This window comes from Hippopotamus amphibius, chromosome 16 (assembly GCF_030028045.1).
Source record: "Hippopotamus amphibius kiboko isolate mHipAmp2 chromosome 16, mHipAmp2.hap2, whole genome shotgun sequence".
Lineage (NCBI taxonomy): Eukaryota > Metazoa > Chordata > Mammalia > Artiodactyla > Hippopotamidae > Hippopotamus > Hippopotamus amphibius.
Window position 1 is genome coordinate 42,952,050 of NC_080201.1, and position 12,814 is coordinate 42,964,863.

The 12,814-nt window shown below is 47.9% G+C and overlaps 1 protein-coding gene across 1 annotated transcript in view; it reads left to right on the forward strand.

Annotated features, from left to right (window-relative positions):
- ZNF536 (zinc finger protein 536) overlaps nucleotides 1–12,814 on the forward strand; it is a 308,162-nt gene that overhangs the window by 160,532 nt on the left and 134,816 nt on the right. Inside the window, exon 4 of the mRNA XM_057712666.1 lies at nucleotides 6,230–7,798. Coding sequence (XP_057568649.1) covers nucleotides 6,230–7,798 — 1,569 coding nt within the window. The remainder of the gene's footprint in view (nucleotides 1–6,229; nucleotides 7,799–12,814) is intronic.

Genomic DNA, 12,814 nt, shown 5'->3' on the forward strand with positions numbered 1-12,814 from the left:
TGCTTTTCCTGCCTTAATGACATCCCAAACTTTTGTTGAAAATAATTGATTGAATTTAAATTTCCTTAAAAGTTTAAGAGGTAATGTTACAGTATAAATTTCCTACCAAACACTAAGTAGGGAAATATCCATTAGTGAAATTAACTACAGTTTCTAGGTAGCTAACAATGTGCCGTATACAGTAGGGCATGGCTAATGAACACTGCAGTGGGTGATATTTCATTATACAAATTAATGCTCACATTTTAATGGGAAAGTCACATAATGAATCTCGGCTTCAGTGACAGCAATTAGAGACACAGATTGTCCCCTTCTGGACAAGGCACTGTTTAGCAATAAGCAGCTGTGTGAAAAGTCTTCAGGTTTACAACATATATATGCTTTGGGGGAATTAGTGTACAATTTATATTAATGTACTGAAGCTTGGCTACAGAGGCACCACCATATTTATCTCTCCTGGTATTAACTAAGTAAAGACATGTAGAAAGACTAAATAAATATCAAATTGAGGATGCAAACATGGGGAAATATTCGATTACCGAACTTAAAATAGTGAAGACACTTTTGGGGGGTTTTAAACACACATGAGAAAGTAAGAAACATGAAGCCATTCTTAAAAGCTTGATAAAGGGACTTCCAATGAAAATAAAGTGAATCCCCCTGTTATTTTTGGAGAAGCTCTATAGGGAACTTGCTCTGAATAGTTCCAGAATAACTCCCCAGAACAGTGAGGTTTCCTTGAATATCAAGTGCAAAGTGAGGCTCAGAATGATGAAAGACGTGACCATGTAAAAATAGGTACAGTGAACTAATTAAACCACTTGGTCGTATATTTCTTAAAATTTATGATACAATGACTTGGAGAAGTTATCAATGATATTCCAAAATTGAATATACATCTTATGCCATGTGTCAGTGGGTAGCTGGTTTAATGTAAGATGGTTCCAATAATTTCATTAGTCCATGGAATGATGAACTGATGGTTTTTAAATGTATTATGCCTTTTCTAGCAAAACTCTCTTTTCTAGAAATGCATTGTTTGGGCCCACATCTTACTCCTTTAAAATATTGTGAGATGTTTCCCCACAGAAAGCCACCATTGTCTTCCCTGTTTCTTTTGGTGGGTGAATGGCTCCACAGTGGTCATCCTTTTCCCAGACACAAGTTTCACAGACAGGACATGGTCTGCAGAATAGGGTCCTTGGCCCTCTCCGTGTTTGAAAAAGTTTTTAAGTACATGCCAATATTTAAAAACTGGGATATTGCACGTAGAAATCTGGAAGCGAGGCTTTCCTTAGACAGTCAGAGGTCCTTGTGTCCACTGCGGTTGGCACTGGGTGGTGGTGGCCCTCCAAGAGAGGTGGGTGGGCCCCACCCTGCTGTTCCTCATGCTCTTATCATCTGCTCAGCTCTGAAAGCATCTGAGTGTATGGCTTCTGCAACAGGCAGATGCAAAGACATTGAATCCAAACATCGTGGATGTGACCAGAGGGCTCGTGTCGCCCTGGAAAGCCTGGGGCCGTCTATGTGATTCCCCCCAGTAGATTTGGACTCATTTACAGGCCTAAGTGGACAATCATTCAACTGGACAGAGCTGCTGGCAGGGTCTGAGGTTGCCTGGGCCACGGGGCTGCACAGAATGTCTTTCCAAGTCTCGGGCAGAGCCCGGCCCGGGTGGGAGAGGACTGGGCAGCCCACTGACCCGCTCCTTGGCGGAAGCCTGGGGCTTTGTTAGAGCCAGCCCAGCGCTCTTGGGCCAGATGGGGTGACACTGACTAAGAAGCAGCCTTAAGCACAGGACTCGGCTTTGTCTGTCAGCCAAACCGAAGAGCAGCCCTTGACCGCACCTCAGAGCCCACGGAATGTGCTGACAGGTTTTTCCCACCGAGTCCCAGGCCACTGTTGTGAGACATTTGCCTCCTGAGTGCTCTGAAGTGTGCCCTTGGGGGAGGCTACTTGGGAAACAGTTGGACTGGTTCCAGTGAAAACGAGACCCTTGGGCAGCCAGGCTTCACCGAGGGATGTGCTCACCCCTGGGTCTACCCACCAGAAATGCACCCCAGCTGGGGCCAGTGGTGGTCTCAAAAGCATTTCCTTGTATCCTCATAGCCACGAAGCCTGGGAGAGGCGAGGAAGGGCTTCAAGGCAGAGGACAGTAGTAGTTAACCAAGTCATTTAGGGATTATAAAGAAAATCAGGGTTTTGTTCAGTTTTAAAGCAAAACATCCAAAGTGGGTGGGTTTGTCCCATGGAGCTCACTCTGGAGCATTTATCTGGGGAAACGGATGGTGGGGGCAATCACCCAAACGGAGCATCTCAGGAACTTGGAGTCGTGGAGAAACCCACCGCCGAGGGCTTTTCCAGGATGTGTGCCAGGGAGGTGCCTGGAGGGCTTTCTAGAGCCTGTGCAGTCAAAATAACCCTGAGGACTCATGAGTGGCCCCGAATTTACCAGGCCTGGACCCTTGGAGACTCAAATGCTCAGAATGAACCACTCTTGTTTCTCAGCGGTGGCCTTTTCACCCTGGAGCAGTGGTGGCCACGGCCTGTTTTGAACTTTAAAAGAACAGTAGGTCAAGTGAAGAGGTCCTCTCCTGCACTGTGTGATGTGTGGTGTGTGATGTGCGGTGTGTGATGTGTGTAACTATGTGTGGTGTGTGTGTGTGAGTGCTGTATGGTGTGTGGTGTGTGTGTGTGTGATGTGTGATGTGTATGATGTGTAGTGTTTGGTGTATGTATGTGTGTGTGTATGTGATGTGGTGTATGTGTGTGGTGTGGTGTGTGTGTGTGTTGAGTGCATGTGATATGTGGTGTGTGTGTGGTGTATAGTGTGTGGTGTGTATGTGATGTGTGGGGTGTGTGTGATGTGTGATGTGTATGATGTGTAGTGTGTGGTGTGTGTGTGATGTGTATGTGATGTGTGTGTGATGCATGTGTGATGTGTGGTGTGTGTGTGGTGTATGGTGTGTGGTGTGTGTGTGATGTGTATGTGATGTGTGTGTGATGCATGTGTGATGTGTGGTGTGTGTGTGTATAACGTGTGACGTGTGTGGTGTGTGTATGTGTGTGTGACGTGGTGTGTGTGTGTGTGTATGTGATGTGTGTTGGTGTGTATGTGATGCAATGTGTGCATGGTGTGTATGTGATGCGGTGTGTGTGTGGTGTGTATGTGATGTGTGGGCGGTGTGTGTGTGTGTTCCTCTTCCTTTAATAATCCTGTGATACGTCTGCTCCCAGGGCTGTGAGAGTAGGGGCCTTGTCTCTTTGGCTCTTCACTCAATTCCCAGCACCAAGAACAGCACTTGGGGGGTAGCGGGTGCTCATTCAATCAGAGACTGGGTGGATGAGTCCGTGTATTTCCGGGTGTGTGGGTGCGTACATGTATGGACACATATGTCTCTGGCATCACTCAGGAGACTTGGTTTAGCCCTTGACACGACTTTCAGAGTTGACCAGATGCCACAGAGAACATGTGCTCCAACTTGCCACATCGTAGGTCAAGGAAGCAAAGGTCCCAAGATGGGAGTCCTATACCAAGTGGAGCAAAACCAGCACAGGGTCTCTGGCCCCATTCCAGACTCTCCAGATGCCTCCTGGTGTCCAGAGGCCCAGACAGGCGTCCTCGCTACACTGTCTCACAGCATCAACCGGAAAGAGTACTTCCCAGGGAGGATCTATGTAGTGGTTTCCCCCAGGCTCCACGGAGGGTCAGGCAGGGGCCTTTGAAAGACTCCAAAGCCCAGTCTGCCCCGGGAACTCAGGATTTCTGGAGGTGGAGGTAGGACCAGGTATCAGCACTTTTTAAATCTCCCCAAGCAGTTCTGCTTTGGTTTTTCAAAACGTAATGTGTACACTTTCAGCATCAGAATCATCAGGAACGCTTACTAGAACCACCCACTTCTGGACCCATCCCAGACCCAGGGAGTCAGAACTGCTCTGCCTTAGGTCCTAGAGCTGGTGTTCTAAAGTCCCCTGGGGGTTCTGATGCTCAATATAGTCTGAGAACCGCTGCTCCAGGGAGCATTTCAAGTGTGTGTCCCTTGGCAATCTACACACATCTTCTGGGCATCCCTGCAGTCAGCGAAGAAAGGCAGCCCCCACCCCGCCAGGCCTGGCGGGAAGGTCTGCATTTTCTCTCTGCAGCTCCTGCTGATGGGTTCCCATGCATGCTCTACAAACCCTTTGCCAGATGCGCTTAATCGTTTCCAGGTGCATTTTTGAAATGCAACCTGAGTCTCATCTAGTACCTGCAGGCACCTCTGCCAAGTCTCACTGCAGGGCCCTCCCCCAGGGTTTACACCAACCTGTGGGCCAGGATCTTGAGTTCCTCATCAGGCTCTCCTGCCACAAACCCCACAGCCACCCCCTCAGCTTCAGGGGCTGCCTCTGCTCCAACTGGCACTGGACGTCTAGGTCAGCCCAGAAGTACCCCGTCCACAGTGCCCATCGCACTGAGGGTTCCCTAGTCTCCAGTGAGATGTCCAAATAGCAGTGGCTGAAGTGAATCCAAGCCTAACACGGGAATTGACTTTAAGAAGTGGGACATGATGCTGGAAGCCATTTGTACCTTTACATCAAAGGGGAGAGGTCTAGAGACATCGTGACCTTTACATTTAGAGAAAGAGTCCCAGCTGGGAATCTGATGTGTCCAGGGGAAACCTTCAGGTGCCCGTAGGAGGGAAAGAGGAGCACATAGCTGTTTGATGAGGCAGGCATAGCTTCTCCAAGGCTGGAGCACACAGTCTAGAGGGGACATGGAGTCCACTGCTCAGAACCTGGGCTGGTGGTTCTCTTATGTACAAAATCCATGCATCCCCCCACCCCCACCCCAAGAAGTGTCTTACGGCGAAATGCCCTATGCCTGGAGAACTGGGAGTCATGGCATCAGCTGAGACTAGACATGGTAAAATGTCTCCAGAATACACCATTCACCCATGACTTGCTGTTGCTTTTAGATCCATCTCTTTTACAATAGAATAGAGGAAGCGGTGGGGAATGCTTGAATTTCCTCGCAGAGACAATTGTGGATATTGACAGGGCGTTGTTGTGAACAAGCTCGCTGGAGCTCTAACAGTCCCATTCCTTCCAGAGAGCTTTTCGCTTCCAAAGTCCAGAGAAGACCCTGGATTGCGAATAAATTCTTGGAATATATTTCAATCTGCATTCGTGTACCCTCCCCTCTTCCTCTCTCCTACAATGCAGGCAGGTCTAAGTCGTGTGTTGTGATATCTTTCCCATAGTGGAAAGAACAATAGAAGTTGTGTGCCGGATTTAAATAAATATTTAATTCATGAAAATGCTCTTATATGTTTTAAAACAGTCTTTAGAGCTATTTTTATTCTCTAGAAAGCGCTTATTATAGGTAAATTACACATTTTACTACCGGAGCCTTAGGTTTGCCATTAGTACAAATTTAAGGCACTACAAAGACCAGTAGATAATGTTAATTTCAAATACAGAAACTAAATATATTTTGTGCCTTTTTATTACTCATTTTCTTTTAAGTTTTATTGACTGCTTTTTATCTTAACTATATGTCTTTACATGCTGCAATCATAATGCACTGTAATGGTATTAATATTTTATAGAATCGGTATTTATAGTTCTTTATTTAGAAACAATGCAGTAGGTCTGCAGATATCTGAGCCCGTCTGGAATGGTGCCCTCCAAATAATGATAAATTACTTGTGCAGTATGCCATTTGCTAATTATATCCATGATTTACTGCAGAGCAAGACTTAAATCATTCATTTCAGTCTTGCGTAACAGTGCCATAAAATTTTTAGGTTTAAAAATGGTTTCCATGTGTATAATTTAAACAAATTTTAGAGCTATTGTATACACAAAATATTGCAACCACCCATTTGTTACATACTTTGTCTTTTTAAACTTCTACTTTTAATGATCACTGTGGTTGAAATTATTATGCTTAATTTTCATAATCATAGCTTTTAAATCTACAGCCGTTTTCACATGTTAGATAAAGAAAAAGATAGCTAATTGTGTGTAGATAGTATGTCATTCCTGAATAGTCCCGAATGGTACAAAATCATTAAAAAAGCTTAAGAGTACGAATTATTCTTCTATTAAAAAACAGTTGTTCTCTAACTAATTATTAGTTTGAGCTGCTTTGTTTCCAAGAACAAGCGTTGATCCTTCGAGCCTTGTTCGGCACACCAAAGTGAGATTAACACTTTTTTTTTTTTCTCCTTATACCAAAATCTTGCAGGTGAGAAACCCTACAAATGTCCCTACTGTGATTATGCCGGCACCCAATCCGCCTCCTTAAAATACCACTTGGAACGGCACCACCGGGAGCGGCAGAACGGAGCCGGGCCGCTGTCTGGGCAGCCCCAGAACCAAGACCACAGGGACGAGCTGTCCAACAAAGCTGCTTTGTTTATCAGGCCAGACATCCTGAGGGGCGCCTTTAAGGGTCTCCCCGGCATCGACTTCAGAGGAGGCCCTGCGTCTCACCCGTGGACATCGGGAGTGCTCTCGTCCGGAGATCACCCAGGGCAGGCCACGGGCATGTCTTCGGAGGCTCCTGCAGACGCTCTGAAAGGCACCGACCTTCCTTCCAAAAGCACCCACTTCTCCGAAATCGGGAGAGCTTATCAAAGTATCGTGAACAACGGTGTGAATTTCCAAGGGTCCTTGCAAGCGTTCATGGACAGCTTTGTCCTAAGCTCCTTGAAGAAGGAGAAGGACATGAAGGACAAAGCCCTATCTGACTCTCCTTCCACGAGGGTCCACGGGGCGGACGGCGGCGAGGAGAAGGCGGGCAGCAAGGCGGCCCCCCGGAAGTCAGAGAAGTCTCAGTACGAGCCCCTGGACTTGTCCGTGCGGCCGGACGCCGCCTCCCTCCCAGGCTCCTCAGTGACCGTACAAGACAGCATTGCGTGGCACGGCTGCTTGTTTTGCCCCTTCACAACATCCTCTATGGAGCTGATGGCCCTTCATCTCCAGGCCAACCACCTGGGCAAAGCGAAACGCAAAGATAACACGGTCGGGGTGACAGTCAACTGCAAAGACCAAGCCCGGGAGGCCGGTAAAGTGGCCCTGTTGCCCTCGGTACAATCAAACAAAGAGGTGGCGCTTTCTAACATGATGGGGCCTCTAGACTCGGCATCTGAGAAGATGGGCCAAGGACCGGTCAAAGAGACTCTGGGGGAGCAGAAGGGTGGCCCATGGCCCGGCCACATGGACCCCGCATTCTGTAACTTCCCATCAGACTTCTACAAGCAGTTCAGTGTTTACCCAGGCCTGCTGGGCTCGGGGGCCTCCAGTTCCTGCCCCAACCGGGAGCCCGACGGGAAGGCCCACTCGGAAGACGACGCCCCGATCCTGATCCCTGAAACCACAAATAAGAACACTACTGATGACCTCTCGGACATCGCCTCCTCGGAGGACATGGACTCCTCCAAGGGAGAAAACAACGAGGAAGAGGATATCGACACAGAGCCGGAGGTGATGAGCAAGCCGCCTGCCCTGAGCAAGGACGGGGGCGGCGACGGTGGAGATGGCCTGCTGCCCGCGGGCACCCCGCAGCCCATCCAGGGACTGGTCTCCCCTCTACCCCAGGCGTCGGAGAAGCAGTGGCACAGCCCGGGCCTTCTTCCAGCCCAGGACCCCGCGGCGGGCCTGCCCAAGCCAGAGCGGGGGCCCCAGGGCCTGGAGAAGCAGATGAATGTGCTGTCGGTCCTCAGGGCCTACAGCTCCGATGGCTTAGCAGCCTTTAACGGACTTGCAAGTAGCACAGCAAATTCTGGATGTATCAAGAGGCCAGACTTGTGTGGTAAGTTTTAGAATCCTCTTCCTCTAGTTCATTTCCCAAAACATCAGTGCTGATTTGTGCATTTTTAAAAAAATGGGGTAGACTTGTCTATGAGCAGATTTTGAACTACATATAAAACCCCCCGACTATGCTGTATATGCAATGTAGACAATCATGGAGTCAAGTTCATTTAGAAGTGTTAGACCTTGTACTTTTGTTCCAGTTTGCATTATCGTGATCTGAAATGCCTGTACAGAAGGCATGGAAAAGGGGGCGGGGTCTCACAGTGTGAACTACTCCTGTTTTTAACCCATAACTTGAGGGGGAAAGGAAAAGCTTAAAAAACAAAAAGAAAAAGAGACATGGTAACTTGCAAACTTTTCAGTCTTTGCGACTTATGCATAAGATACCTAAAGACAATTCCTCGCTGCTTTGCTAAGCCAAATCTGCTTTCTGAAACTTTTCTTTACAATGACTTAGAGGATACTAAAATCATATCACACTAACCACAGTGTAGAAATAAACTGACCCTGTCTCCAAATAGGGAGATGGTTGTGGGGTGTTTGTGATTCATCTTCAGACATACCAAACGGCAGTTACTGGGACTTTGGCCTTCTATTATTGCTTTCTGTCTGTCTGTCCCTTCACCTGTCTGTCTGTTGTTCTAACAAGAAATGTACATTATGAAGTCCCTGGCTAGCAGTGTTGTGATCCTGTGTGTCTTGGATTTGTGCCTGCCTGATCTTGTTAGCAAACTGGCACTTCTTTACCTCCTTAAAGAATATAGTTACTCCAAAGTAATTCCAGATCTTAAAAAGTGATGCTAGATTTGAAGCCTAGAACTGCATCAGATGAATGTCGGCACGGGCAGGGAGGATCAAAGTCTTTCTCTTGGCACCCAGATATTCTTATTTGAAAGCCTTTCTCCCAATCCAAACTCAGTGTGTTCTTCCCAGCCCCAAATATCCCCACTAGAGACAAATGACCATGGTACCTTTCCATCTGTAATCTATGAATGAATTTCTCTGACTTTACTTCACTTGTTGAGAAAAGGAAAGAAGGAAGGAAGGGAGGGAGGGAGGAAGGGAGGGAGGGAGGAAGAAAAGAAAGGAGGGAGAAAGGAGAGAAGAAGGAAGGAAAATGGCTGGAAGGGAGTAGTATTTAACTTCTGAATCCTGACATTCCTTTTAGCACAGAGTAGGATTCAGCAAGCTGGACTCAGTTCGTAATTTAAATTGATATATTTCTTTTTCCCTCTTCTTCCCTAATTCACTAAGAACTGGATCAAGCAGTCAGAAATATTTTTTGAATTGTCAAAAATCACTAAATGGATTTCTGACAGCTCAAAACAATATTGACAGTTCCTTATGCTGAATGATTCATAAGGCCCCATTAACCAGCACCCCCAGATCTATTTTTAGCCACATACAATTCATTACTTTTGAAGCTGTTAAAAACAATATTTAAAAGAAGGAGAAAAGGGTTTTATGTCAGTCCAATTTTTTTTTTCTTTTCTTCCAGGGGAGCAATGTTTAAGTCTTTTTTTTTTATTATTATTGTTGTTTTAAGTTTGTGCTTGGAGTGCTTATTTTTTTATTGTTGTTCGGGGATTTTTTTTAAGTCTATTTTCAGTTCTTTCAAATACCTACCTAGGACCATAGTTCCTGCCAGGAATCCATGCATCAGAAAAGATCAAAACCTGGCAAGTTTATAAGCTCATTATTATTGAAATGAGCTCATATTACCCCTATTAATTTTCCCATCGTCGTATCAGTGCCGAAGGAAGGCAGCCTGCCTTTGAGGGAGCATGCCCACGTATGTCCTTTTGCACCAGGCGAGGGTGGAGGGGAAGGCAGCACCAGGGAGCCCTTTCCTCTGAGCCTGCAGCTCTTAGGCCCTTTGACCCCCTCCCAGAATAGCAGCTCCCCACACTCTCCTGACATTTCCAGGGTATGTGCAAAAACTTTGCTTCGTCAACCTTTCAGCCATTGGGCGAAAGAGCCTGAGATGTGAGTCGTGGCCCCTCTCCCAAAAGGGGAGTGAAGACCCTCAGGCCAGCCAGGCTCCAAGGCACCTGGGTGCTCCCAGCGGGGTACCCAGGTGCCACTGCTCCACCTTGAACTCATAGTAAGATGCCAAAACTAACTCTGGCCAAAAAGAGGCCTATTTTTAGAGAGCACAAATTCTGCATTTCATTTATCCTAATTTCTTCTGCATCCTCCCTCTTGCTTTAGCTTAGGAGCAGGTGAGGAAGGCCTTTCTCTGGCCTTTGTGTTGGCTTGGGTGGGGTATAGGCCCTGTTCTCTCGCCTCCAGGATGACCTGACTCTGTCCAGTTCTCATTCCCCACCCCCCATACCTGGCCCACCATAATCAAAATCCTCTTCTTGTCTTCTTACTGGCTGCTCTGACCCAGGAGGGCCAGGCATATTCATCCTTCCTGAGACCTGGGAGGAAAACTTAAACCCACTGAGTTTAAGAAGGGGGCATTTGGGGACGTTTTTCTTACTGCCTAGTTTACCGTCTTTCTAGCATTGCAAAAAGTACAAATGAGAGCTGAAAACTTCAAACTCCCATTGGCTAGACTTTGCCAGGGTGGAAATGATGATGGCACAAGAAATCAAATATCCCTAATGTTTATTCCCTCCTCCTGCTCCACTCAGAGTAGACCTGGATTTCCAAACGGGCCCACCAGCTCGATAGCTGATCTCCTCAAGAAGCTGGGCTTTGCCAAACCAAAGAATTATTCTGATAGTTCTCAACCCGAGAGAGTTTGGGGTCTGATTTTGTCTGGTTAGTAAACCCAAATCCCCGGTTTGATGCCCCTAGAAACAGGCTTGAAGGAGGAGCCGATGTCTGTCTGTTTCTATTCTCATGGGTATAAAAGTGTTGGAAGAAGCATCCGTAAAGACCTTGTTCAAATCACATAGATCGCCTCTTCCCCTCCCCCACCCCCCACTGCCGCCAAGCTCAGCGGCTTTGCTGACGCACGCTGGTGAGTGGAGAAGGTGGCTTCTAACCCCCGAGTCCATGGGCGATCCTCATGTTGTAGGCTCTCCTTCTGGATGCTTCCTTAATTCTGCATTCTTTCTTAATTCTGCCAGCTTTCTAACTTTTAAAACTCTGGTCCTACATTCCTCGGTGTCATGGACCTGGGGTCCTGGCCGATGTGCACGGCCCACTGCTAGGCATGCAGGAGAGAGAGAGACAACCAGGAGAGGGGCTGACCCAGCCAGTCGGGTAGGGGAGGCGTGTAGCATGTACCAACGTTGAGAGCTTGAGCATGAATTTTCAGGAGATAAGAGGCATGTTACAGGTGCTCCCCAGGAGGAGAGTGAGGCATCTCGGATTAACCTGAAGGACCAGCGTTGTTGCTTCCAGACCGAGTCAGGTCCCACTCTGGGCCCGATCGCATTACAGGAAATCCTGCTCCAATAAAGTCCCCACTTTGTGAGGTGGCTTCCAGACTCCAGGCGTAGGCTACCTTTCTTTATCCTGTTGAAGAGCATGACGTACAAGGGCACTCGCTGCCATCGGAGCACTCGGTGTGCCCTCGGTTTTGTTGGAGTGGGTTTGACCTTGGTTGTAGTGGGACAGGATCCACGTGAGTGTTTAATAAGAGGGACAAGGGCAGACCAGGGCAGCGTTCACATCCACTGACAAGACAAGGCAGACAAGCCCTTTGTCCAGCCTGAGAAATCTGACAAAGTGCTGGGACAGCCAGGAGCTTGGAGATCGGAGAGCGCTCTCGTGGGCCCCAGCCAGTGCAGAGGCCGGTCTGCACAGCACCTGGGCGCTGGCTGCATGGCCCAGGTACAAAGCTGACTTCACTCCCGAGTTTGTGGATTTAGATAGCAGCCCTTACTTTTGCATTTGGACCTGAGACAGATGGCTGGGAGCCACTGTGTGTTGTGTCTTGCAAGCAGAGTTTGCTGTGTGTTCTTTGGTGAGCCCGAGGGTAGGGTTGATGGGAAAGAACTAAAACCAAATTAAGGGAATGGGAGTGAGCAGAGTGCCACCCCTTATTCTTAGAAGCTCTGCTCTGGAGGTACCGCCATTCAGGGAAACCTGGCTGAGCGAGGAGAATCTATCAGCTTGTCTGTCCTGCGTGTAAGGCCCCTGTCCCTTGGCTGCCAGGCCAAGCGACCTACCAGACCTGGGAGGAAGCCAGTGAGAAGGCAGGTCATTAGCAACAATAGCCCCAGTATTCCCAGTTAGGGGGAAACTGGCTTCCCTGACCCAAATTATGCCTGTGCCCAAGGGTTCTCTCATAGCAGCAAGAGAATAAGGACTCCCTTCCTGGAAAAAAAAAAAGATGGAGTCTATTAAAACCTCTGTATCTCATGTACTCTAAAGTGGGTGATGAAATGAACCAGGATAACAAAGCTGAACTCTTTTAAAATGTGACGTTGTCCTCCAAAAACCTTGTTGATGTCTCAGCAAAGGCAGTCTGAAAATATTTACCATTTTACCAGCTACATAGTCTAAAGCAGGGGCAGGCAACTGTTTTCTTAGAAGACCAGAGAGTAAATCCTTTAGGCTTGCAGGCCCTGTGGTCTCTGCCAGGTGACACAACGCAGCGTAAGCAATAAGGAAGCAAATGGGCGAGGCTGCATTCCGGTAAACTTCATTTACTAACACAAGCAGTGGGCTAGAACTGGCCCACAGATCCGAGTTTGCTGGCACCTGCTCTAGTATAAAGAAGGCTGTGTTGCAGTGGTCATCCTAGAGAAGACGTGAAAACTGTCCTCTGCTACCCCACCGGCCAGTGAGATGATGCCGGCAGGACCCAGGTCAGCAGCTGCAATGTTCCGTCTGTTGCCATGTAATGCCAGAGATGGGAGAGATTTTCCAGAGAGAGAGAGAGAGAGGAGTTGTAAACCCAGGTGGCCTGGCGTAGCTGTTTCTGGAAGGTCACATCTGTGCCTGTGCATCAAAGACTTCCAGGAGAACACTCCCTCCACGACTCACGGTGGGTCCAGGGCTGCCCCCCCATCATGGCCAGTGCGGGTAGAGGAGGGAGACACAGGAGCTCTTT